We start from the raw sequence: 25,292 nt of genomic DNA, 5'->3' as shown, positions 1-25,292 counted from the left end.
AAAGCCAATGTTTAATGGATGAACGATGAAGTGATTTGATGAATAACTTGAGTCAAATGCAAAACAATTAAGACTGAAAGCGGCTTAAAATGAAACCAGCTGTGTTGAATGGATGAACAGACATGAAACCAGGAATTCTTGTTCCTCCATTCTGTGCTCGCAACTTAAGGAAAAGATAAAATAAGCTGATTTATCTTTGGTTACCTGGATGACGCCGTCCAGAGGTGAATCCTCGACGGCGTGAAAATGAACAGGTTCACTGCCTCGATACTAAATAGCGCCGATACAGTTGTTGTTGTGCGTTTTGACGATATTCCACGTGGGGATCGTTCCCAGACGACTGCTGCCTGTAAACAAGGATTACTCCAGAGACCACGGGGTCACTCTTCTAAGGTAACCAATGACTTCTGAAACATTCCAAAGCTTTTTTTTTCTATGTGAAGTTTCAGTCAGTACTGCTGATACTTTTACTCCCCGATTCTGTGTTTGTGATCCTTATACCAACTGATATATAGAGAATAACTATCAAGAGCATCAAGGCTTGATGTGGTTTTTTACCCCCCCCCCCCCCCAAATCCTGTTACTGTCTGAAGCTACAAAACACTTGCATGAGTTACAAATACTCCCCTACTTTCTCAGAAAGTAAATGCTGCACTGAGCTGTCAGTGCAGATTTAACTGTGTAATACTGTCTGAAGGAGTGAGGAGAGTCCAGGGGGGGCTGCGGGTTCACCGGCCTGTTTACTGCTGCGACAGTTTCCTGTCACAGTGACACTAACATGATGGATAAGGCTGACGGGGGTGTGTGTGTGTGTGTGTGTGTGTTTGTGTGTGTGTGTGTGCGCGCGTGTGTGTGTGTGTGTGTGTGTGTGTGTGTCACTGGATGATATGAACCAGCACAATATATTCACTTTCACTGCACAGCTGGCATCTTGCACGATCTCTGGCTGTCCTGAGGCCAGTCGAACGTCGGTTTTCATGTTGAAAAGTGCACCAAAAAAAAAGCAACAACCAAGATGACTTTAGTTTGAAAATGGACTTCATTGGATTTCATGGATTTCATTGGTAATCTGTGGATATTGTCAATTGAATTCACAAGTTGTAAAGAAGTATTTTGTAATTGAATGAATGTGTGTTTTGCATGAGGATTATTCACAGTCCCATTATGAACTAGTACTTTAGTGTTGAACCAATAAATTAATACCAATTTCTGCACATTATCAATTTGTCCTACATCATCAATTGTTTTTGTATCATACATCTTCTTGTCTTTCTTTGGTATCATCCCTTTTTGATCAAATACTAATATTTGTACTTTTGATTGGTTGAGATGCAATTTATTTATCAACAAGCAGAAAACACAAATGCATTTTGGGGTTTTATTGTGTGTTTTTTTTTACTGCAACGTTTCTATTCTTGTTTGTTTCTCTTTGCAAACGTGGACATATTGTACTTTATTTCACACACTGTCGTACTCTTTTAATCAAATTAACGCGTTAAAATAGGTCAAACGCAGTTGATTTGAAAACCTTTTTGGTACCAGTTGGTCCTCTCCGTGTAAAATGTTGTGAATATTTTCGGTTGGTGTGGTATGGAATATAAAAAACTCCAGTTCCACCAGCAGGGCTCAGGCTCCCAGTCACCAACAGGTGGGTCTTACTGCCATCTTATCAGGTCCCAGTCTGCTGCTGCTGCTGCTTTAAAAGACAGATCAGAGCTAAAAAGACTGAAATCCCTCTTACCTCAGCAGGTGGTCCCCCCCCCCCACATCTCGCATGGTTCCTCCCAGACTGGAGGACGAAAAGCTCAAGGAGCGGCCCACTGCTGCAGCAGGGAAGGGGGAGGACGTGGTACATCTACAGGCCTGACTAGTTAGTTATGATCACTGCAGGTCACCACACTGCCTTAACGAAACACTGCTGTCATCAACATTCAATGTAGATTTTTCACCATTCAGACCTTCCTTTTTTTTTCTTTTATAAATTGACTTTAGACGTAATATTACGACCCGAGTGGCTGCACACACAAATCAGCGGAAATTTCCCCACACCTCACCAGATGGCATCTCAGTCTGGATTAACACTTATATTCTGCAGACAGAAATTAGCTTCTTGTACGCTTGGTGTGAAAAGATGGCGGGGACTTTTTCATTGAGCCCGTCTTTGAAGGTGATTGAGTGAAACATGGCTATATTTTGTAAAGATGCTCCTTGAAATGCTTTTGAATTTCCCAAAGAAATCTGAATTGTAATTCTATTAATTCAAGCCACACATGCTAAATTTTGCTCTGCAATTGTTTAAGAGTCTTGGATGTTTAATCTAGAGAATTTTTTACTTCAATTATCAGAAGACAATGTTGCAATAGAGACTATTCCCGCCATTAAGGGGGGAAAATAGAGAAAGAGCAAATTTCCTGTGGAATTTTGAGAATAAAAGCTTGGAAATGTTCTGTATGAGAGTGAAACTGAGATGGAGGTGTTTGTTTACTGACACCAGTTTTCTGATATAGATTAACCCTTTAAAGCTATTCTACAAATATATTTCGACACATTGCACCACACAATAAGTACTGAATCCAATGTTTGTTTTTTGTTTTTTTGTGAAATCTCTTTTATTCCATTTCAAACTTGTTGTTAAAACATGTGTGGTAGTAATAAGAGTTTCCTTGGTTTTTGGATCCTCTTCTTGTGACCTGATTGACACGCATTCAAGATATGAGTCCTGACTTGACTTCAACCCACAGCAGTTAAAAAAAAAAAAAAAAAAAAAAGCGTCTGCAGGTTAGAGTGGAACAACTCCTAGCCCAGCCCTGATTGGCTCTGCTCTCCACCACCAGGACACACATCATCCAATCAGGTCAGCGCATGACAAGTTTGAACTGAGAAGCTTCCCAGTTTCCTGGGATCACCTCTGTGCTTGCAGGTAATCTCTTTCACGCCATTTGCTTTCTTACACCCAACGTCCTTGGTGACAGAATGCGTACGCTGAATATACAGAGACCCCAAATGACCTGCATCGAAAAACAAAACCACTAAATAGCGTTGAATATGTTTCAAAGATTCAAGTGTCCAAAACATCAGGATTAATCTCTGAAATAAAAAAAAAAGGCACCGTGTTCCTCAAGTTGTTTCCCCGGTAATGTTTCTTATCTCAAGCTGCAGCTTTCGTTCACACTGGGGTTTGGTGAGATTAGAAAGAGGTTGTGATGCACGTCCTCCTCCGGGCCCTGAGACGACTGAGACCAGCCTGTCACACTGTTGAGGTGTGTGGCAGGATTATAGGCTTTTAACGGTCGTCCATCACGGTGATGTTCCATAAAGAACTAGTGCTGATGCTACATACTCACCAGACACTTCACTAAGCCACTAAGTCACGCCTTCAGTTGTCTTCGTCAAGACCCAGGAAACGTCCATCAGAGGTTTTGTCTCATATTGATATGATAGCATCACGTCCGTGACGTGAATCTCCCGACTGTTCGGTGAGGAGGTTACACACTGTGGGTTAGCATCCTGAACCGTCGGTCCAACGCAGGATCAATTCAGGCCTTCATGTTGTTTGTAGCTGAATGTAGGAGCTCAAATCAAGACTCACCGGGCCTGGAAGCCTGTTCCCAGTCTTCTGAGCAAACTGCACCTTGAGTTTCTTGGATTTGTCCCCCCCCGACCTCGGCCTCCGAACTCCTGCCGCTTATCTTCTCCATGTTTACATGTCTCCATACAATGAGCTGCAGCCGTACGATCGGCTCATGTTTGCTACGACGAGCTCTTGAACGCAATAAAGCGACCCACGTCTCATTGAAAAAAACAACAAATTCTGAGTTTTAATTCTTCTTATTTGTATTTGGCGGGATGGCTGTTTGGAGGATCTGTTGTTCCTAGTGGAAGTTTGACGTGTGCAGTCGCGAATGTGGCTGAATACTATTAAATATTCATAGAACTATAAATCTCTACATATGGTAACACAAAACCACTGTTGGTCTTCTTAGCAAAAAGCTTGAGTTTCTTTCTTCTTCTTTTTATGATTTTTTAAATGCTGTATAACCCTAATGAAATATTACTATAAAGTTAAAGGACAGCCATTAAATTCTCAGTTCCATCAATGTAGAGCAAATTATCCTGTGAACGATTAAAATCAAATCTACATTCGGGTCATAAATCTGTGCTTGAAACTTGTAAAGCTGCAGCAGCCCTCAGTTTGTTCACGTGCAGATCAGGACTCCACTCTCCCTCAGTGCGCTGCTGCGCTCGTGCGGCCAAACTAGGAGTTGCAGCGTGTTTCCTCGAGGTGGAGAGTTTCATGGTTTGAACGGTGTCACATCCCAGATAGACGATTGTGGTTTTTTTTGTTTTTTTCCCCCCAGATAAGCGACTTAGTTTAAAACCGCATTGAGGAAGGTTAAAAATAAAAAAAAATAAAAAAAAGTAGTGGGTAAGAAAAAAATTAAAAGCCTTCAGTTGGATTAAGCACCTTATTACCATAAGTGAATTATTTGTAATATTTCAGTGACCTAGGATAAATACAAATGTTTTTGTTTTTTTTACACAAGGAAAGACAGTTTATAATCGCAGCGAAGGTTAAAAAAAAAAATTGCTGACAGCTGTTTATTTATTTATTTTTTCCTACACCGCTGCGATTTTAAAATGTCTTTACTGAAATATTACAAATAATTCCCTTATGGTAATAAGTTGTCTAAAGGTTTCTTAGTCTGACAGCTGACAACTTTTTTTTCGTCTTTCTTTTCTTACCCCCTTTTTTTTTTTTTTTTTTTTTTAACTTCCCCAACAAGATTTTAATCGTCTATCTGGGATGAAACCGGTTTGGACATGAGCTTCTGACAGAATCAGCCTCCATTTTGACCGACGTTTCCTCCACTAGTTTCAGTGTCAGATGTCGTTGGAATGTTTTTAATCAGAGACATTTCAGGGACACATCAGTTGTGTCCGTAGTGCATTTGAAACACACACAAATGCTAAACGCTACATGCTACATGCTCATTCGAGGAGAAACCTTTTTCTTCTGCTTCCCCTGATAAACATTTCATTTATTAGATATATCAAAAGGTGGGGATTTCGCCCTCCAGCGTCTACTCACAACACGAGAACAACCTTCGACAGTTTAACTGATGATTTTGAGTGGAAATACAGATAATTGCCCCACAATGCATCACTTGAGGGAACACGCCACTGCGACCATATGGTTGTAAAGCCTGCAGAGCACAGAGCTTCATAGCTTTTGGCCTGTTGTGTGTTTTACCTCACTGGAAGCACCGGGTGCCTCCTGATTTCAACGTGTCGGAGGAAAAACCGGTTGTGTTTCATTTATAATCAAATATTAATCTTAGGCGTCACTCAACACACACACACACACACGCACACATAAAACAAGGATCCTATTGTTCCGTCAGTCAGTTCTAGTACTTGTTATCATAGCACACTGCTTTTTAATGGAGTTATTTCTATGTATTTGTGAGCTGGTGACTCTATTCCCCCGAGTAGTTGACACTGTGTCTTGTGTGGTTGAATTGCAAGATGGATTGAGTTTGTTTTGTGGAGTTCGGGTGGGTGATGGATGGTTCGGTGTCGTGTGACGTTACAGTGAGGACGAACGTAAACACAAAGTCTGAACAGTTCGCTTAAAGTTCAAATGCAGTTTTTTTTTTTGGGGGGGGGGGTTTGTCTTCACTTGTGCCACGAGGCTGTGGGAGTCGAGCGGCGAGGAAACGCCGCTGACACAAAGAGATCAGAGCTGTAAAGTGCATTTCCATCGCGGCCTGCGCTCAGCGGGCGTCCTGCTCCCAGCTCGTCTCCTCACTGTTGTGTAAACCACCAACCTGGGCGGCACAAAGAGAAGCATTCACAACACACAACAATGGCTTCAGATACTGATGGAGGGAAAGGGGGGGGGGACTCCACCTCCTTCCACCAGCACACTAGCCCCGCCCCTCCCACCCTCATTGTGTCACTTTCACACCCAGTCCCTATAGAATCCCCCCCCCCCCCCCCCCCCACACACACACACACAACACACACACACACACACACACACAGGCCTCAAGCTTCTTCCCTAAGGAAGCATTTACTTGGAATTTGAAAATGGCTGCAACGTTTTTACCTCTTTTTTTTTCATCCTCCCTCCTTCTGTTGTGTGTGTTGATCTCCCTCAGTGTAAAACGGATTCATCATTTGTATATTTATATACATACTGACACAGATCTGCACTGACTTTTTTTTTTTGTCGCATCTGTTTCAAAAATTGGAATCACTATGAAATATTTGATGTTTTTAAGATTTTATATGCTTTACATTTCATCAGTTTATAAACTAAAACAGTTAAGAACAAAAACAAAAACAGTTTGTCTTTAAAGCGTCAACTGTTTACTTTTGTCCACTGAATTCCTGTTTTCATGCTTCACCTGTGCTACTTTCACTTCACCTCTTCTTTGTGTTTTCTTCGCTTTACGCCCGTTGCCCAGGAAAGTGTGAGTCCTGATGCAGAGCCGCAAAGTACAGACAAATATACTAATATACTCTGGGAGTTGATTTAATCAGAATTTTTTTTTTTTTTTACCAGATTTGAACTCAGAAAATTACAGTAGAGCACAGTGGAGCTCAGTCACACAGTAAAAAGTAAAGTAGAAACCCAAAGTCTTGACTGAATATAGAAAATCTTTTCAATACAAATTCCAATCCAGTTGAGGGAATTAGGTAACATGAGTTTTAGAATTGGGTAATTTATTAGTTGTGGTTGGAGTTGCGTTTTTTTGTGAGGATTTTTTACTGTATTGTTTTATTCTGTTTTCTACAATTGGTGAGCGTGCTGTCAAATTTAAAGGTTTTATTCTTCTTACTCACTATTGAGCTCTTCTACCATGAGGATGCATGAGAATTGTTGCTTCCTATCCATTTTTTAATACCACTTTTCCCAAATCAGTGTTGAAGAAGAACAGTTTTAACCGTTTTGGCTCTTTTCAAGAAGTTTTGCATGTTTTGTCCGTCATTTAATTACATTTTCTTTTCAATTTCCTGACGTTTTCAGCTCCTTTTCCCCATTTAACTATTTCCCCTATTGGAAATCCATTCAAGCCAAGAGTGAAGAGTCCTTTTGAAAATGACTTTGGGGTGTAAAAGCCACGAAGAGCTTTGTAAAATCCCTCTGTAGCCCAGGATGCTGTGTGGTAGTCCAACCTGTTTATTCCAGCAGTAGAACAACATAAATGGCATGAAATAAATATTTGGTATTTTACCTTTAATCTAATAAAGCCTGATTGAAGCAAGAATAAAGCCGATGTATAAACCATATAAACAAAATAACATGACATTTTAAAAGGGACAATTTATTGCCTTAAGAAAAAAATTCTCAAAAGTTGTCATTTAAAATTTTTTTCATTATTCTTTTTTTTATGTTGACAAAGCATTACCTACAACAAAAACAGCACAAAGTGTAAATACACATCAACGTTGAAATACGAGAAAACGTGACGTCAGCAGCAAAGACCTTAAGATGCAGTGTACAGTCGCGGCCACTAGAGGCCATAATTGCTCAAGATTCAATGTAGAAACACAGTGATGGCCATGACTCATTTTAAGTCACGCACACAAAAAAACAAACATATTTCATTTGGATTTTTCTTAATATTTCCAACATGTAAAATGTCAATGAAATCATATTTGCATTGTTTTTGTTATAAGGTAATGAATGATGTTTCAGCAACACAGGAACATGAAAGACAGATGAAAATAATAATTAAAATAATAGTGAGACTTGTTTGTAAAGGTACAAATGGCTTCCTTTTGTTTTTACTTCAATTTTAACACTTCTATTTCTTATTTCAGTGAACTTTTTTTTTTTTTAATTCAAACTGTCTTTGTGCAAAAGCTTTGAAGTCTTCCTACATTAACATTGCTCAATGGTACTGATCCAAAAAATACAATAAATAGAAACAAATAAACAATGAGTCTTGTTTGCACACATGCAAAGCAATATTTATTCACAGATTTCTTTTACAATAATTTAGTATACACAATAAATCAAAAAAATTGCAAACGAAAGATAAAAAAAAACAAACAAGACATACAATCTGGTAATTCAGGACCGCTCCTTCATGTTGAGAAGGTTTGAAAGATTTCTCCAGAATCAAAGTCGTTGATAAAAATCAGATTTCATCAGTTGCTTATTTGACTGTAAGACACCAGCTCACATGTTCTCCTCTTTTTCAAAGAGGCTAAATCCAAATAACAAGAACTCCCTTCCGCTTGCAGTCGTCCCTACGTTATAAGTTGTCATTCGAGTGAGTTCTCATGTGGTACAGCAACTTATAATTATCCCGGAAACTCTTCCCGCACGTCTGGCAGGCGTACGGCCTCTCGTCCGTGTGGATCCTCATGTGCCTCTTGAGCGTCGACGGGTCGGTGAAGGTCTTCCCGCACGTCTCGCAGGAGCGCGACTTCTCGTCGGCGTGCGTCTTCTCGTGGTACGACAACTTGAAGTTGAACTTGAAGCTCTTGCCGCACGTCTTGCAGGAGTACGGCTTGTCGCTCGTGTGGATCTTGGCGTGGCTGCTCAGGCGCGTCTTGCAGATGAACCTCTTCCCGCAAACGCCGCAGGCGTGCAGCTTCTCCTTGCTGTGGATCTTCATGTGGCGCAGCACGGAGGAGTTGTCCTTGAAGCGCTTCCCGCACGCCTTGCACGCGTACGGCTTCTCGCCGGTGTGGATCCTCATGTGGCGCAGCATGACCGAGTTGTCCTTGAACCTCTTCCCGCACGTCGCACACGCGTACGGCGTCTCGCCGGTGTGCGTCCTCATGTGGCGCGACAACACGGAGCTGTCTCGGAAACTCTTGCCGCACATTTCACAGGCGTGGTTTTTCTCGCCCGTGTGGATCTTCTGGTGCCTCTTCATTATCGACACTTTCTTAAACACTTTACCGCAAAAGTCACACGTAACGGCCTTTGGGATCACGTCTGTGTCGCGCCGACTGCCCGACATGGGAGAAAGCGTGTTCCCAGTTGACCCCGAGTCCACGTGGTCACTTCCTTCCCGCTCTCGCTCCTCCCAGGGTCCCCTCCCGGGGTCACCGTCCGCCTCCGGTCCACCGGGGTTACCTCCTCCATGGTTGAGGGTCACCACCAAGGCGTCGACCTCTTGCTTCAGTGCGTGCTGCTCTCCATCCTGGCAGAAGAGCTCCTGTCGTTCCTCTTTAATCCGCGGAGCCTCCGGTTCCTGATCGTCCGGAGCGGAGCTGCTCTCCTTGTTACAGAGCGACTGGTCAGAGGAGAACGCCTCCTCCTCCTCCTCTTCCTCCTCCTCTTTGTAGTGATGAAGCTGTAGCTCTGGAGGGACACGACAAGAACATCACTACGGTGACGGTAGAACGACACACGTTTGAACAAATACTTTTGACGGTCACACCTGATTATTTCAAATTGGAATTGAAATTGGCTTTGTTTTTGTTTTTTTAAGTGAAAATCCAATTTGATTGCAGTTCGCGTGTAGTTACACATTAATACTGACTGGCAGCCTACATGCTTCTCATTCATTTATCAGCTCGTTACATTTTTTTTCATAGACAAAACTCAACAGTTAAAAAAATAAATAAAAATATATATATCAGCTAATTATTTCTGAAAGTTTTACGACCTGTGTTGCGAGAACACTTTCAAGTTGACGAGAGGAGATGGGAGTTTGTACGTACCTGCCGTGTGTGTCTGCGTTTCCGGTTTCCAGATGTTTTCCAGCAGTCTGTGCTGTCGATCGATCTCCTTCTCGTACCGGACAATCGTTTGTTCGAACACCGAGAATATCTCCACGGCGGCAGCGGTCAGTCGCTCGTTTATAAAGTCTCTCAAACCCTGAACGGAAGACATTTTCTTCTTTTTTTTAAAGTCACCCGCTGAAGACACACGCGGGCGCGAGCCAAGCTAACGGCGCTAACATCTGTTTACTTCCGCCGCGTGTCACACTGAGAGGTTCCGACGGGAAACAGTCACTTAAAGATGGTCCTACGTTTTCACTGTACCAACATGGGTCAGATACACTTATATATCGATGTGTATTTCCTCATTATTAAAATACTTGTGTGTTATTATGAGAGGGGAGGAATTCGGGTGTTTCCAGCTGCAGAAGCCTGAAATATTCAAGAGACAATTATGATTTAGGTTGATATTTTCTCTTTCGTGGAGTGAAACGATCATTGACGTGTGTGTGTGTCAGACAATCACATCATGGGAAACAAGTTTGGGTGTTTTAAAACCATGCCTCAAAATTGTAGAGTCTTTTATAACTAGTAAGTGGTACAGTAACACTGCTGTAACATGGATAAATGTTGTCCTGTAACACTTCCCACAGCAAACAAAAGCCACAAAGCAGCTAAACTGAATGGGCTAGTGTTCTGCATTAACATGGATTTGTGGAGAGTCGATAGGCGAGACAAAGTGTGGTGGTGGGGGGGGGGGGGACTTAAAGCAAAAGACACAACGTCCTGGAGCTCTCGGCTGTCCATCACAAGACAAACACAGAGAGACAGACACACTCACATCTACATGCAACGTCAGAGTCACCAATAAACCTCAAACACTCTGTGGAGAAAACCCTTGCTCGTGCAAAAAGAGTCCAAGTGGGACTCGAATCCACAGGAGACAAGACTGCCATCCACTACATTAATATATGAGTTGGGATAAGTGGTATAAATATAGTTTGAAGGCTAATGCAAATATTAAAGGAGCCTTTCCTCTTTGATAGATGAGGACGAGACATGTCTTATAAGACAGTGAAGTGCAGTCCCTCTCAGTGGATGATGAGAAGGCACACGATTCAGTGACGAGAAGATTATGTGACGTATTCGTAGACTGTATACTCTCAAGTATGCACCATACCTGATGCATTATTCAGCTGGATGGTGTTGTGGTTCTGTTTGTGTGCCTTGGACTGTCCCCATGTTGATCTTCCTTCACGTTTCCTGGCTTGCTCTGCTTACCCCCCTCCCTGCTTGTGTTTTTGCTCCGTCCTTGTGTCCTCCTCTGTGCTCCTCTTCCTCCCCAATTGCCCTCGATCACTGTCCGGTGTGTCTCCTCAGTCCTGCCTCCAGAGTATTTAAGCCCTCAGTCTTGTCCCTTTGTCTTTGTTGATCCGTCAGTGTTTCCTCTGTGGATGCCTGCTTTGTTCTGTGTTCCCCCTGTGGTTTTGGATCCTTGCAGTTTTGTTTGCTTCAATGAACCTTCCTTCCTGTTTTGCCACTGGTTGTGCATTTGGGTCCACTTTTTACAGCACCTCGTGACGATTTCATAACTGTAATGACCCCGGCCGTTACCTGTTTTGTGTGTATGTACAGTTTGAGGGGGAAATCGTTCTCAATCACCATCATCAATCTACTTCCTGATTCAGGACTGTGATATCAACTTGTATTATGAGCTTTGTAATCTCAGAGGGTAAGGCTCATTTATTATGGCAGCTATGTGCATGTGTATGAAATGTATGAACCAAACCTTCATTCAGTGGCCTTTGTCACTGAAACAACCGTTTAAATAAAAAAAAAGAAGAAATCGCTGATTGTCCTCAGTGGATCCAACATATTGTAATTATAAGCACTCATTTGGTCGGTGATCTTCTAATATTGAAGGGAATTTGTTAAATTATTTGATGATAAATATCTGAGATTTTGAATTGACAGCATAGTTTGACTTTGCATTCGGCAACTTTATTGATCAGTAGATCAGTAGAAATACCTCTTTGCACGTGGCAGCATCATAAAGGAAGTAATGAAAATGTCTGTGTCAGTGCTTGAGTTTTAACTTTGGAGAGGCATTGAGCTGTGGAAAAAAATATTTTCCTGGTGTTTCAGAACCTCATGCACTTCAAGATTGGTAAATACAGTGCAACTTCTGACCAGTTCCTCATTTTCAGATCCTTCACAAAGGATGATAATTCCTAACAGCCTCATTCTCACTGCTGCCAAAACGTAAACAATAAGTACATTTTCTTTCGCTTCAAGTATTTTCTTCTACAACCACTTTTATATATTGCATATAAATGCATGTAGTGGATCCCAAAGACATGAATTTGACAGTAAATAGGATGTGGCTGCATCGAAATATGTTCACAGTCATTCAGCTTCAGTAGTTTCACTTAAGCTGGTACTCTGACGTCTTAATCGGTTTTAATATGGCAGGGAAACTCAGAAGTAACACAAAGACGTTTTAGAAAACTGTTTGTAGTAGTTGGCTTCATGGTCCAGCAGGTGGCGCTCTTAAATTGATGAGGAGGACTGTTTAAGTCTAAATTCTAATAGAAACCAGGACATTTATTAGTCCATTCATGGAGCAAATGCCTGGAGTGAATTTTGCCCTTAGGCTCCTTATTAGAGAAGAGCAAGTTGAGCAGGAAGTACCGAAACCCTAAACAACTGGACGTTGTGCATTCAAAAGATTTCGAGATGGTCACATTCGATTCATTTGTAAAGGTTATAGTGCATTTTTGATTTATCCTGACATTTCACCTGAAAGCCAAATGTCCTAAGCTTCTCGTGAGTAGTGTATGTCTTTGAATTTGCTTTCAACTCTGAGAATAAATGTTTATGCGTCACTGCAAAAATAACAATAAAGAGAAAAATTGAGTGTTAGACTGTGATAATTGAAAATCTTAAATACTGTTTTTGTTTTGTACCTGGTAACAATGATTCTCACGAAGCTTTAATAGGCAAGTCTGCTGAAAACAACATTAAATACAAACAGTCGCTGATATTTTCAGTAAACAGAATGGAATGGAATAACATTAGACATGTCAGTTATTATCATTTTACTAAAATTTCTATCTATTACTCAATAAAATGCGTGGTTCATTCTCATTACCAAAATGTGTTTAAATTCCTCCATCTGCTTTAATTCTTTGTGACAGTCCTCCACAATTTTGACATCAGATTTTGGCCTTTAGCCAAAGGAAACAAACAAATATCAAAGAAAACATTTGTTCACCCCAGCACTCTGGATTCCGATTATACTGACATGATGCATTTCGAAAGCCAACGACACCAAACGCTATACAACATAGCTGATAATCATATGAGAATTCAACTGAAAGTGTAATCAGGCACCTTCCAAGTTAAAAGAAGTGAACTGAGAGCACACTTCTTACACAGTGACTGGGTCTAGCTCATGATTTTATAGTAGATCTTAGAGTTACATGTGAGCCGGAACGCTTTGTTTGACCTGTAAGTGCTCTGAGTGGATTTACAAAAAGTTGAGCTGATTCACCCTCATTGTTTCTGAGTCTCGTGTGGTTTTAAGGTGACAACGGGACGATGGAATGGAGGGAGCCGGGCGGGCGAGAAACAGCGGTGTGATTCTGGGCGGAGAGTTTTGCGCCGTCATCGGTGACAAAAGCTTCGTTGTTGAAGCTCCGACGCGCCGGCCGGGCGGTCAGCTGACTGGAGGGAGCGCTCACTGAACGACACACACTCCATCCGAGGTCCTCTGTGACGCCCAGTGCAGAGATGAGCTGAGACACAATGTGAAACGGTCCATGTCGAGACACTGCTGCACCATTGTGGACCCATATGAGACAATGCCTTGTGGGCCAACACTAGCCCCTTGTGCACACAGACAGGGCCGAGTGCCCGAATCTCGCTGCAACCGAAAGCTGAGTGGAGGAGGTTGAGCTTGGAAGCTCGTCCAGGGCCATCTGTCCATTCACAAACACTGTAAGCCTGATGCTGTTTTCATCATCGTCCAGGCTAGCAGGGGACCGGACGGGATTACCCAGCAGCCTCTGCCACCAGCCCTTCATCCAGACCGCATATCCAACGGCAAATATCGGAATTCATGGTTTGCAACCTTCAATAACTCAAGATGACCTCCTCTGTAAAAAAAACAAAACAAACAAACACAATGGTTGCAGGCTGTATATAATGATTATCCCCTGCTTGTAACGATAAAGCGTCTGAGGAAATGTTGTTTGTTGCCATTAAATTCTCATCAATTGTTAACACAGATAATATTTCATGTGAAACATGTGAAACAAAGTGCAGCATCCAACAAGAGCGGTGACGTTGTTAGCTCTGCTTTACCGAGTGTTGTTTGTGTTCAAATACTCTAAGGGAAGGAAGGAGGATTTTATCCTTCCCACAATGAAAAGTATTTAGCAGAAAAATACGTTGTTGCAGACTGAGGGTACGGCCTGGTCCAACAGACATTATGAAAAACGTTTCTGTACGTCTGAGTCAGCTTTTCTGTGTGGAGTGGGTATTTGTTTTTACAATGTGAACGTGTGGCTTTTCTGTGTTCTCCTGGTTTCCTCCCACGGTCTAAGAGCACATGTCTGAGGTTAATTGGCGACTTTTAATTGCACAAGTATTAAGGTCGGCGCATTTCTCTGTGTTTGCACTGTAAAGACCTCAGTCAAATCCATACTATTCAAATGGCTTCAACAGAATCTGTATAAAATGAAGAGGTAGAAGGACGGGTATTCTAGAAGTTTCCACCGTGTCTTCAGTGATTGATGTAAATAAATACTTGATTTTGGTTTTGGTCTTTAGAAAATATATGCGACTCAATGCAGAGTGAAGTAAACAAGGCTGTGTGTGTGTGTGTGTGTGTGTGTGTGTGTGTGTGTGTGTGTGTGTGTGTGTGTGTGTGTGTGTGTGTGTGTGTGTGTGTGTGTGTGTGTGTGTGTGTGTGTGTGTGTGTGTGTGTGTCAGGCTCAGGCTGCCAAAGTCCAGATTTATGCCAAGATTAATTATGAGCATGTTGTCCAGATCGGGATGAAAAACCAACATGACATGTGTGGTAATCACATTACAGCATCAGACAGCAGCACTCACACACTGCAGGTTGTGATGCAGATGGACAAATAATTCCTCCGCTTTCCACATGTTTGTACTGCAGAGTCCCAATTCTCATATCGACACGAGGTAGAATCAATGAGAAAGCTTCATTTTTTATTATTTTTTTGGGGTTAGCTTTGTTAAAAATGTATACAACTCAAATACCCTGACCTGTAATCACAGTGGATTTATTTTCCATCATTTTATGGGGGGTGGGTAAGTTAACTTCAGAGCACTTTATCACATTAAAACAGGGACGTTTATTAATATAAATAGTTCTCCGTTTAATTATTCCCACTTCTTTGCTGTTCTGTCATGTTGATAAGTCTGCAAGAGTATTGAAATCAAGCTGTGTATCTAATGTGGTTTGTCTGAACGTTTTATGTAAAAAATCAGAGGCAAGTGATCGATTGCAATTAGTATCAACCAAATAAATGCATTCCCGACATGGCCAGACATCTATAGAAATGTATACATGTAATAATGTAAGTTCTGTTTTAAAATCAATCATAGAATCACATGTTTTCCCCATATTGCCATATGTTCTTCACATAAATCTGTGTTCAGATTAAGGAAAGGGCCCCTTTTCTAAAGATTTTTTTTTTTTAAAGTCTAAACTCTGTTTCTGGTATAACATCTGATTAATCTGACCACACTGACTTTGGTCGTTTCATACAAGCTTTTAGTTTCAGCTGTCAGAAAGTTGGATTGGGGTTTGGAGATCGGGTATCAGGATGAAGCTTTCAAACATTACTTCTTCCTTCAAGTCGTGCTCAACTCAGCCAAACATGATCAAAAGATTAAATTGGACATTTGTCTTGTTCACACACAGACAAAACAAGCTTTTTCATTTTAATGTGATGAGTGTTTTTTTTATGTGCTTTACAAATGGAAATGGAAAATAATATGAAAGTGTGAGCTGATTGCACAGTATAAATATGAATGTAATTTACAGATTGTAACTCTCGAACTCAGATTATCTGTACATGTACGACTGGCGGCTTTCTAATGAAGCTGAAACGATGGCTCTTGTGAATAGAAGCCATCGTTTTATTGGTAGAATACAACGTGGAAGTTGATCAAACGGGTTTAAAAACACCTCCTCAAAAAAAGTGTTAATTTATGGCAACGACACAGATAATCTTGCCGCTTCATGCGGGTGTGATGAAAATAAGAGTCGGACAGTGTTGCTTCCCTGACGAGAACATCTGCTGTTAAAAACATTACAAACGACTCAACGTGGCCTGTGTTTAACACACACACAGTTTAAATAGTTATGCTACATTTAATTGTGTTGAATGTGGTATTTTTGGACAAGAAGAACACTTTTGACAGTAACTTCAAATTTTTATTGACGTCCTTGCTGTGATTTTCATTAGTCAGCATTTCACATGTATTGTGCTCTGAAGTTCCTTCTTCTTATAAAGTGTGTGTTGTGGGGGGGGGGGGGGGGAGGTCACCTAAGTTTATAAAAGGTAAAAGTTTAGGTCCCTCAAGAAAAGAGTTGGGAGCCGCTGGTCAGGTGTTCAGTAGATTCAGGCCAATATTAAGTCATAGCCCTTCGTCACAATATTCTCCTTGCACAGTCCAGACAAAGCCTCTTCTTCTACATGTGCATTGACAGTTGATGAAAAGACCCTCAGGAAGACGCGTGTATTTATTGGTTTGTATGTGTGTATTGTACCAACTTTTCGCTAAAAAACCCGAATTGCAGGAAATCTTCAGGGACGATTTCTCCTCATCCAAGGACCAGTCGATTCGATTTGGGGATCTAATTGGGTAACCATTTCTGAATAAATCCCAGAAAACTGCAAAGGGGAAGAAAAAAAACAAAAAACCTTTGTATATTTATTGTGGCGGTGTGCTCATGACGAGTTCTTTATTGCACATGCAATGCGTTTATGGTTTTAACACGAGTTTCTATAGAGGTTGAGAGTCAGGCTGTCTTTTTCTTTTAATTGAGGTGGGTGGGTTTTACATTTGGGCTGTAAACAGTGAGTCAGATCTGGCAACGCTGGAGAAGCCAAAGGCTTTCCTGTACCATGCGCTGAGGTTTACGGTGGATTTATCTCTGTGGCTCGTGGAAGCGCTGTTTTTCAAGCATACCAGTCTGAAGCACATGAGGAGATGCTCATGAAGAAGTTCAGACTCTGCAGCTGCAGCATCTCAGGATGATTAATTATTAAAAATATGGTTTGTCTGAATATGTTACTTAGTTTGGTCATATGTGTTGTTAGAGTAGCTAATGATAGCTCCTGCTAACTGTGGTGGTTTTTAATATTACACTGAATTTATACAGTATTAGTCATTAATCTTTACCTCCCTGTGGGAGGGTCAAAGTGACTATCCACTATCCAGGGAGTGGTTACTGGGGTTATTGATCGACCTGCGTGTCACTCAGTCCCATCTTTGCGTTTTTTTTTTCATCCCAGCTCAATTCTTCTCCACCAGCGCTGAGGTGGTGGCCGGTGAGCAGATACCCCCCCCCCCCCCTCCTCCTCTGTGCTTCAATGTGACGAGCTGGAGACTCTCGGCGAGGTCATTCATTAAACATGGCCGTCTAAAAATAAAGGCCTCCTCCTTTCACCGGAACTGCTCTCTTTAATCTGGGCCAAAGCTTCGAGTGGTTTGCATCAGCACATGAGAGGGACAACATGAGAGACACACACACACACACACACACACACACACACACACACACACACACACACACACACACACACACACACACACACACACACACACACACACACACACACACACACACACACACACACACACACAACACACACACACACACTCACAAAAGAGACAAAAGAGGTCTGCTTTGCACAAGGGGGAGGTGGACGAGGGTGTTTCATCTTCATAGTAACCGCTGGATGGGTTTGTACTTCAGTGGATCCTCAGCATGACCTCCGACACCCAACTCCTCGCAACAAAACCTTCAAAGGTACATGGTTTAGTGTCACAAAGCAGAGAGTGAGTTTCTCTTTGATTTTAAATGGAACATAGAACTGGATAGTACATCTGTTTGTTTGCAATTAGTGGCATAAGCAACATGAAAGAGAAAATGTACAGACACGTTTTCCATTGATTCGTGACCTTAAGGAATGTTTTTCATTCTCATTCATCTTTTACTGTTTTGGCCTATTTCTGATCTTTTTTTACCCTCATGTTATCGCCTTTATTATATTTTCAGTATGCTAAATCTACCTGCCCAGGCTATGGTTGATGTGATGAATGAGTCAGCAAAACAGACTTTCCTATTTGCTGGGAATTTTCACACAATGAAATGACATTGTTGTTCATATTTCAGATTCGCGGTGAGTCCATGGAGTGTATTTATCACCATTTGCACAGTATTGCACTGGCATGGAACAGAAATACCATTCGTACAATCTTGATCCAATTTAAGGTTGCAGGCGCTGGAGCCGAAACCAGCTGAGTGTGTGTGAAAGGAGGGAATCACTATCACAGAGCAAACACACACACACACACACACACCCACCAGCAGTTGTAGACACTAGTTAACTCCAAGTACATGTTTTTGGACCGCAGGAGTAACGTCTGGATGGAGCTTTTCAGAGCCTTTTGTGTGAAATTTGTAGGTAGTTTCCTCATTCAAGTGTTTTTTTCCCCCTCCCAAGACATGTCTGATTTCTTCCCACATTCCAAAAACATGTATTTTAAAGGGGTCATATTATTCAACTTTTAAACACTTTCGCATTGGTCTTGTTGGTCCAAAAACGTTGCATTCAAAGTTTCTTTTCCCCAAATCCAGCTTTTTCCTCCATTAGAATATTGGATCCCAGGAGCTGCATTCAGAATCTGCTGTGTCTGTGTGAGCTGGACTGGCTCCGCCCACACACGCCCATCTTGGGAAGAGGAGGACGCGCTTCCTCTCGCGGTGCCATGTGCCAGAGCAGAGCTGGCTGATGGTAGGAGGGTCAAAGGGGAGGAGCTTACCTTGATTGGGATTCGCTAAACCGCTGATGACACTATAGAGGGTTTGATTTCCGAGTCCTATGTTGGAGCACAAACTTTTTAAAAAATTGAAATAAGCCACGGAGAGCCACTACATATTTCTTTTAATCATTCCCAGGCTATAATTGACTATCAACCTGAAGGTCAGTAGGTAATATTTTGTATTTTCCCCTTAAATGTTTTCTTTTTGTCTTTTGGATTCTCCAAAGTGAGCATTAATCTTTGTAGTGTTTTTTGTTGTTGTATCCTGGTGGTTATATATTTAAAATCAACAAATAAGTTTCCTTTTTAAATTGTGAGGTTGTCTCTTGAAGTTTGCAGAATACAATTTATTGTACCATCCACCTCAAAGCCTCTCCTCAGATTCTGTTTCCCCCCTCTTCTTGCTTTTCCCTTTTCTTGTTTTGTCACCTTGTCATTCTTCAAAGTTTCCATTTCCTCCTCCTCCTCCTGATCCTCCTCCCTGACACTCCTCTTCCCTCTGGGGTCTCGAAGGTGAGCTGCATGATTGGGCGGCAGGTTGGAGGGGTGGAGGCTTTTGGAAATCACATGGTTCCCATTTCCAGCTCCGTCAGACGCCATTTTGGAGGAAAGTTTGGGAATTTGTGGACCTGGGGAGGTGCAGGAGGAGGAGGAGGAGGAGGTGGATGACAAGAAGAAGAAGAAGGAAAAAGAAAGAAGAAGAAGGAGAGTTACAAAAAAAAAAAAAAAAAGGAAGCAGAGGAAGAGAAGAGAGGAGGGACTTTGCGCAGGGAGAAGTTTGACACGAATGCAGACTGCAGCTGGGAATTAAAAAAAAAATACATTAAAGTGTGCGAACTTGTGCGGGATAAATCAGCCTGGGCTTTGGCACGAGTTGAGGTGTGGCACCAGGCTAGACTTTGATGTTGTGTTTTTTTTTTTTATAAATATCTATTTATTTCTGGAGGAACCAGCAGAGCTCCGCAGCGGGTCATTTCCTCCACCGCAGCAGCAGCAGCAGCAGCAGCAGCAGCGGCGGTCAGTTCATGCACCGCCTGGCTCGCATCCTGCACACAAACCCTCTTTTTTCTTTTCTTTCCCCCCCCCCCCCTGGAGTTTGGAGCTCGTCAGTTGGTGAAAGCGAGATTTCCACTTTTTTTTCCTCCCCCCCTCCACCACCACCTCCTCCTCCACCACCCGCCTCCTGCCGCTCGTGCGTCTCCGGCGCGGTCAGCCTGCACACCGGCGCGCTGAGCCTCTCAGACGGGGAAGTCGGGGCAGTTTCACCGGAGCTTCTTGGCCGGTTCTTGTTCGGATTTTTTTGTTTGTTTTGAACCGGGACTCCTGCGTGTTTCTCCCAGCAGTCCCCCCTCCCTCTCTCTCCCCCCCGGGGACTGTGTGCGGTGATCTCCGCGGGACGTGACACCGGGAGTTGGGTTTGTTTTGTCGGAAAGGGGAGGGGGGGGAACTTGGCGTCGTCGTGGAGGGATTTTCTCCCCCAGCACCGACTTGGTGCGGTGACAGCGGGGCCACGGCCGGGCGAGGGATCGATACGGCCCGTCCTGAGCTGGGAGTGTATGCGGCTGACGCACCGGCAGCTCCGCGCCGAGCCGAGCCAGTCCCTGCCATGCCAGTCCGAAAGAAAGGTAAGCCGCTTTCACTTAACATATTAACTAGCGGGCTAGCGGCTAACTGCTGGAGGGGAGGGGGAGGGGGGGGAACTCGGGGTGGGGGGGCCACAGGAGCGAGAAAAACACACACGGAACACACTTCCTAACTCGACCCGGGGGCGAGACGCGCGGCTCCGCCGAGCCGAGCCGAGCCGAGCCGCTGAAGTGACTTAAAGTGGGGCTAGCCGGTTAGCCGCCGCTGCTAACCAAGTTGAATGTGGGGCACCTTGTCTGGAGAGCCGGCCAACTATAAATAAACTCCCAATATTAATCAAATATTTACAAGGTCTTTAGCCGCCCACACGCGACACGTGAACGTGTGACTGTAGAATTTGTGAAAAAAAAAACCCAAAACATTTCTCGCCTGCTGGGGGGGCATGGATAATAAAACCTGATTGATTCATCAAAAAACAAACAAAAAAAAAACCTGAGATGTGGCAAAGCTGTCTAAAACTTGTAACTGTCCAGTTTAATCCAATACTTTATACTTTTAAACTTTTAGCAAGTGTGATTTTGTGTACTTTCTTTTATGAATGTGTGGAAACGTCGACACCTACTTGAGGAAAAGTAATTCAAACTTGACTCTTTCCAGTGTTTTAACGTCTAGACCAACAAGAAGTGGAGGACTGCATTGTAAATGTAAAATCAGTGTCTCTTCAGACTTGAGCTACACCTTAACTTTTGTTTTCTCCTCACAAACCAAAGTGGTTTGATGCCATTGGCCACTGAATGATTCAGGATAGGCTCACTTTTGTATTATGACCTTTGCCAGTATGGCATTTTAATCCACAAATAAAACAAACGCTCGTTGTAATGACGGCTTATCGCTGCAATCATTTGGTTTTGAAACAAAAGATTTCACAAAAGGACATTTATTAGACTGTTTTATCCAGTGGAAATGCAGCCTTTTAGTCTGCCAGTGGTTTGAACGTCTTAAATTAAACTTATTTGAAGTGGCAAAAGTCTGAAGGGAGGTTTGCAAAATTGTACTTTGCATGAGCTGAAATATACAATTAAGTGTGATGGGAAATCTCACATTTTAAACTGATAGTTTGCAAGTATTAAATTGTCTTTGAATTTGCGGATATTTCTTGCCAAGTTAATTTTGTGTTAATCAGGAGATTAAGTTTGCTTTGAGTAGATGCCAGGGTTTCAGATTGAACATCTGGGGTCCATAGGCCATGGAAAACCTCCCGAATATTCGAACTCGAACTAAACATAAAATCAAGAGTCAAAGGCAGGTCCAACAAAATTCCCAATAAACTGAAACCAGGGAAGGTGCATTTAGCAGCTACATTTAGTTTCAATTCTATATAAAATTCGATTCTCCCACGATATGGAAAAAAATGGATTGGGACAGTGATTTCATTGGAAATGACCTCTTTTAAATGTTTTTGGCCTGCAGGTGAGATGAAAAGTAAATGTTGGCTCCGTAGATGTGCTTGACAAGCATTTCTTTGACTTTTAGTTGCAGTTAATAAACATTTGGTGTCCCGTATGCACAGATCTGCTGCTTATTTGTGACACTTTTTTTTTATTCCTAGTGTAACTTTGCATATTCCAAAATGTTTGAAAGCCTCTGTCAGTAGACGTTTGGTTCTTTTCATCATTTAATATAACAAAGACTGATCCATAGCTTAGTTTTCACTAATTTCCCATCGATTTCTTCTCAGCATTTACATTCATTTTTTGTTTTTTTAAAATCCTGTATTATGCTTATAGTTTTTTGCAAAGATGTTCTCTGTTGGCCTGTTGCTTCCCTTCTCCAGTACACCTGCTGCACTGACGGGAAAATAAACGGAGAATGAACACAATCTCCACACAAAATATTGTTTTTCTCCGAAAAATTGCCTCTTTTGATTGTGACTAATATTTATTCAACTGTTATTCTCTGTTTAAGAAAAACAAATTGTAGATGAGTCATTGTTGCCGTTCAGTGATTTTTGGAGCTGTGTGACGCTCATGATTTGTTTTGTGAAAAGGCTTTACCTCGCTGGCCTGCAGTTATGCTTATTTTAATTGAGCAATCAGTTCTTAAAAAAAAAAATTAATGTGTCACGACCCGTGTCACGACTTTGCGAGGTCTTCTTCACTTTTTGGCTTCGTCAGGGTTTTGTCATGCTGCGATGTGTTGGCGAAAAGAGCCCTTTAAATGAGCCTCGACTAATTAATACTGTCCTTGTAGTGGCGTGTGGTCCTGGATGTGTTCACGTTTGCATGTTTATACATTCTCCGTCTGCGTTGAAGCTGCTCTCTGCTGCCGTCGTCGTCTCAGATCAGTTTACATTCATTGCCCGGGCTTTGCTCCATCGTATCCCCAACTCACCTCTGCTTCCTCCTCCTCCTCCTCTTCCTCCCTCCTCTCCTGCTGTCCAGATGCACAGCGAGCTCTGCTGCTGCTGGAGGAGTACCGGGCCAAGCTGAACCACACCGAGGACCGGCAGCTCCGGCACTCCATCCAGAGGGTCATCGACATCTTCCAGAGCAACCTCTTCCAGGCTCTCATAGGTACGCTCACGGGAAAGTGTGGAAACCCCCTCCTGCATGTTTGAAATAAACCCGAGAGAAGCAGAAAAGTTTTGGATCCCTGATAAGGAAGCTGAAACTCCTGGGAGTACAGAAAGTTGTGTGCTGGAGCAAAAAACTTGCACTTCTGTCAATGAATCAAGCTTTAATATACCTTGGAAGTGGTTCATTAGCTCGTTCTGGCGCTCCAGTGATTGTTCTGTACAGCTCAGTACATGCTTTCAAAATTAAGAAATCAAATCTGTTAATATAAACCTCAAATGGTACATCACTTCATTTTCACACATTTCTTGAAGACGGCTCTTTATTTATTTTTCAACAGATTCTATTGCAGGATGTCTGAGAAGAGCCGATCTTGTTGTGCTTGGTAGCAACTTACTGCCATTCTGATCGGATGAGATTCTATTCATAATGTCTAATAGTTACAACTTTACTTTAAACCCCTTGACGCCGGTTGTTGGGAATTTGCATCAAACCACAAATAATATATAGTTTTTTTCATAATTAGAAATGAATTCAGGTGCCAAGGGGTTAATAATCGACACGTCATGTTTCTGTGAGCTTCACTAACAAGTGTCACTATTATGATGATCGTAAGCCCCAGGGCGTGTGCTGCAACTCCATATCTCAGCCACAATTCACATGTATTATTCCAACACACACATTGTTTGATTAACGCATGATTGTTTTCATCTAGTTCTAATACATATTGCTATAATTCACATTTTGTTTGTCATGCAGTCATGCATTGGTTTGATTATTAGTTTTTTTCATGAAAGAAGAGAGAGAGTTTTATAAGTTTCAGTGTAAACGTGAAGGATTAAGCTGTGGGGTACAAACAAGACAGTGTTATTACACTAACTTTACACAACCTTCACAATCAGTGACTGTTCAGGAAGGAACATCTGTCTAACAAAACATTTAAAGTTTGGGGGGGGAAATGTCCAGCGTTGGTGGCGGCTTGTAGTTTGATAAAGAGGTGATGGGATCAAGTAGAGTGAATCAGACATGAGCCAGACCCTTTCTGCTCGTGTCAGGCAGTGTTTCTGCTTCTGACATTTGTGTCGTCTGTCAAAACTCTTAATGCGACTGAAAGCCACTGTTTCCCTTCACGACCGCGGACCAGTTAGCGCTTGGCGATCGCCTGAGTGATGATGTGCCAACAGCTCACACTGACATCTGTGACCCTGTTGGGTGTGGAGATCTGCCAGAAAATGCTAAAAAAAACAAAACAAAACTGGCACCACGGCCACAGTAGTCTTTGTGTTTGTTTCCTCCGTGTGAGTGTTTGGCGGCGGGGTGAGAGGTCATAAAGTTTGTGAGCGCAGCAGCATCTCGCAGAAAGAGGACTGGAGGGAGGCAGGGAGGGCACATGTGATACTCTGGGAGGCTGTCGGTTCGAATCCGGTCCGGCCCTCTCCCATGTGGTGCTTGTGAGTGCTCCGTGTGCATATGGCCCTGTGACACAGACCTTTGGTAAAGCAGTGTGAATTAACTTTAATTGATTATTTAAATTCAAGATTAGTTTATTAGTGTCATACGAGGAAAAACTCAAAAGTAAAAATCTGTTCTATGTATGCAGGCGTGACACGACCCATTAACTTCCTGAAGCGTTTACCTTCGTCTCGGAGGAAGCAGTGTCGTTTTCTCAATGGGCGGCAAGCAACTGGTTAATAGATGATATCAAACTGACTACGGCTCCAGGAATTCTGTTTGGCTGTTTGATGGCCCCGTGACAATTAAATGACTTTGCACCCCAATAAAGCACTAATGGGTTTAACAGACAAACGTTTCTGGAGCCGACTGCCGACAAAAGTCTTCTCAAGGTCATTCGATCAAAGAAAGTGAGCAGTGAGCATCAAAAGTTCTCCATCGAACGCCCCTCGATTGTGAAAATTAACATATTTCCAATCGGACTACTCATCTTGTGACTTAAATTTTGATCGGTCGGCGGTCACTGTTAGATTTCTTCCTATAGGAGAGGCACGTCCTTAAGAAACAGGTCTTTCTGGCACTTTTAAAACTCGTAGCAGCAAAGCACCTGATGAATGAAAGTCTATAATCGACTGCATGAAGACTGGTGGTTCCCGATGAGATTGTAACAATGTCTGCTCTTTGGTACAGACGTATTTCAGTGAATGTTTTGGTGTTCAATGTCATTTTGTAATCAAGGTTGTGTGGTGGGCGGCAGAGAAAGAGCAGCCCGCTGCAATTCTACGCTTTGTAATCAACCGTGTTTGGTCCGTCAGTACAAGGTACAAACCCAACTGAGTGTGGCATTTTAACTGTTGTCTCTGTGGAAGTGTTGCGTTTCACTGCCAGCTAACGGGACTGGGGGTA

General features: G+C 42.4%; 1 protein-coding gene across 13 annotated transcripts in view; it reads left to right on the top strand.

Annotated features, from left to right (window-relative positions):
* The first annotated feature begins 19,421 nt into the window (after positions 1 to 19,421).
* dlg1b (discs large MAGUK scaffold protein 1b) overlaps positions 19,422 to 25,292 on the top strand; it is a 92,839-nt gene continuing 86,968 nt past the window's right edge. For all 13 annotated transcript variants that reach the window (XM_080503549.1, XM_080503551.1, XM_080503550.1 and 10 more), the window contains exons 1-2: positions 19,422 to 20,402; positions 22,803 to 22,934. In XM_080503549.1, coding sequence (XP_080359675.1) covers positions 20,384 to 20,402; positions 22,803 to 22,934 — 151 coding nt within the window. In that variant the 5' untranslated portion in view covers positions 19,422 to 20,383. The remainder of the gene's footprint in view (positions 20,403 to 22,802; positions 22,935 to 25,292) is intronic.

Source organism: Blennius ocellaris, assembly GCF_963422515.1.
Source record: "Blennius ocellaris genome assembly, chromosome: 10".
In the NCBI taxonomy this organism is placed as follows: Eukaryota; Metazoa; Chordata; class Actinopteri; order Blenniiformes; family Blenniidae; genus Blennius; species Blennius ocellaris.
Note: the sequence above shows the minus strand (reverse complement) of the source record. Positions and strands in the feature narration are given on the sequence as shown.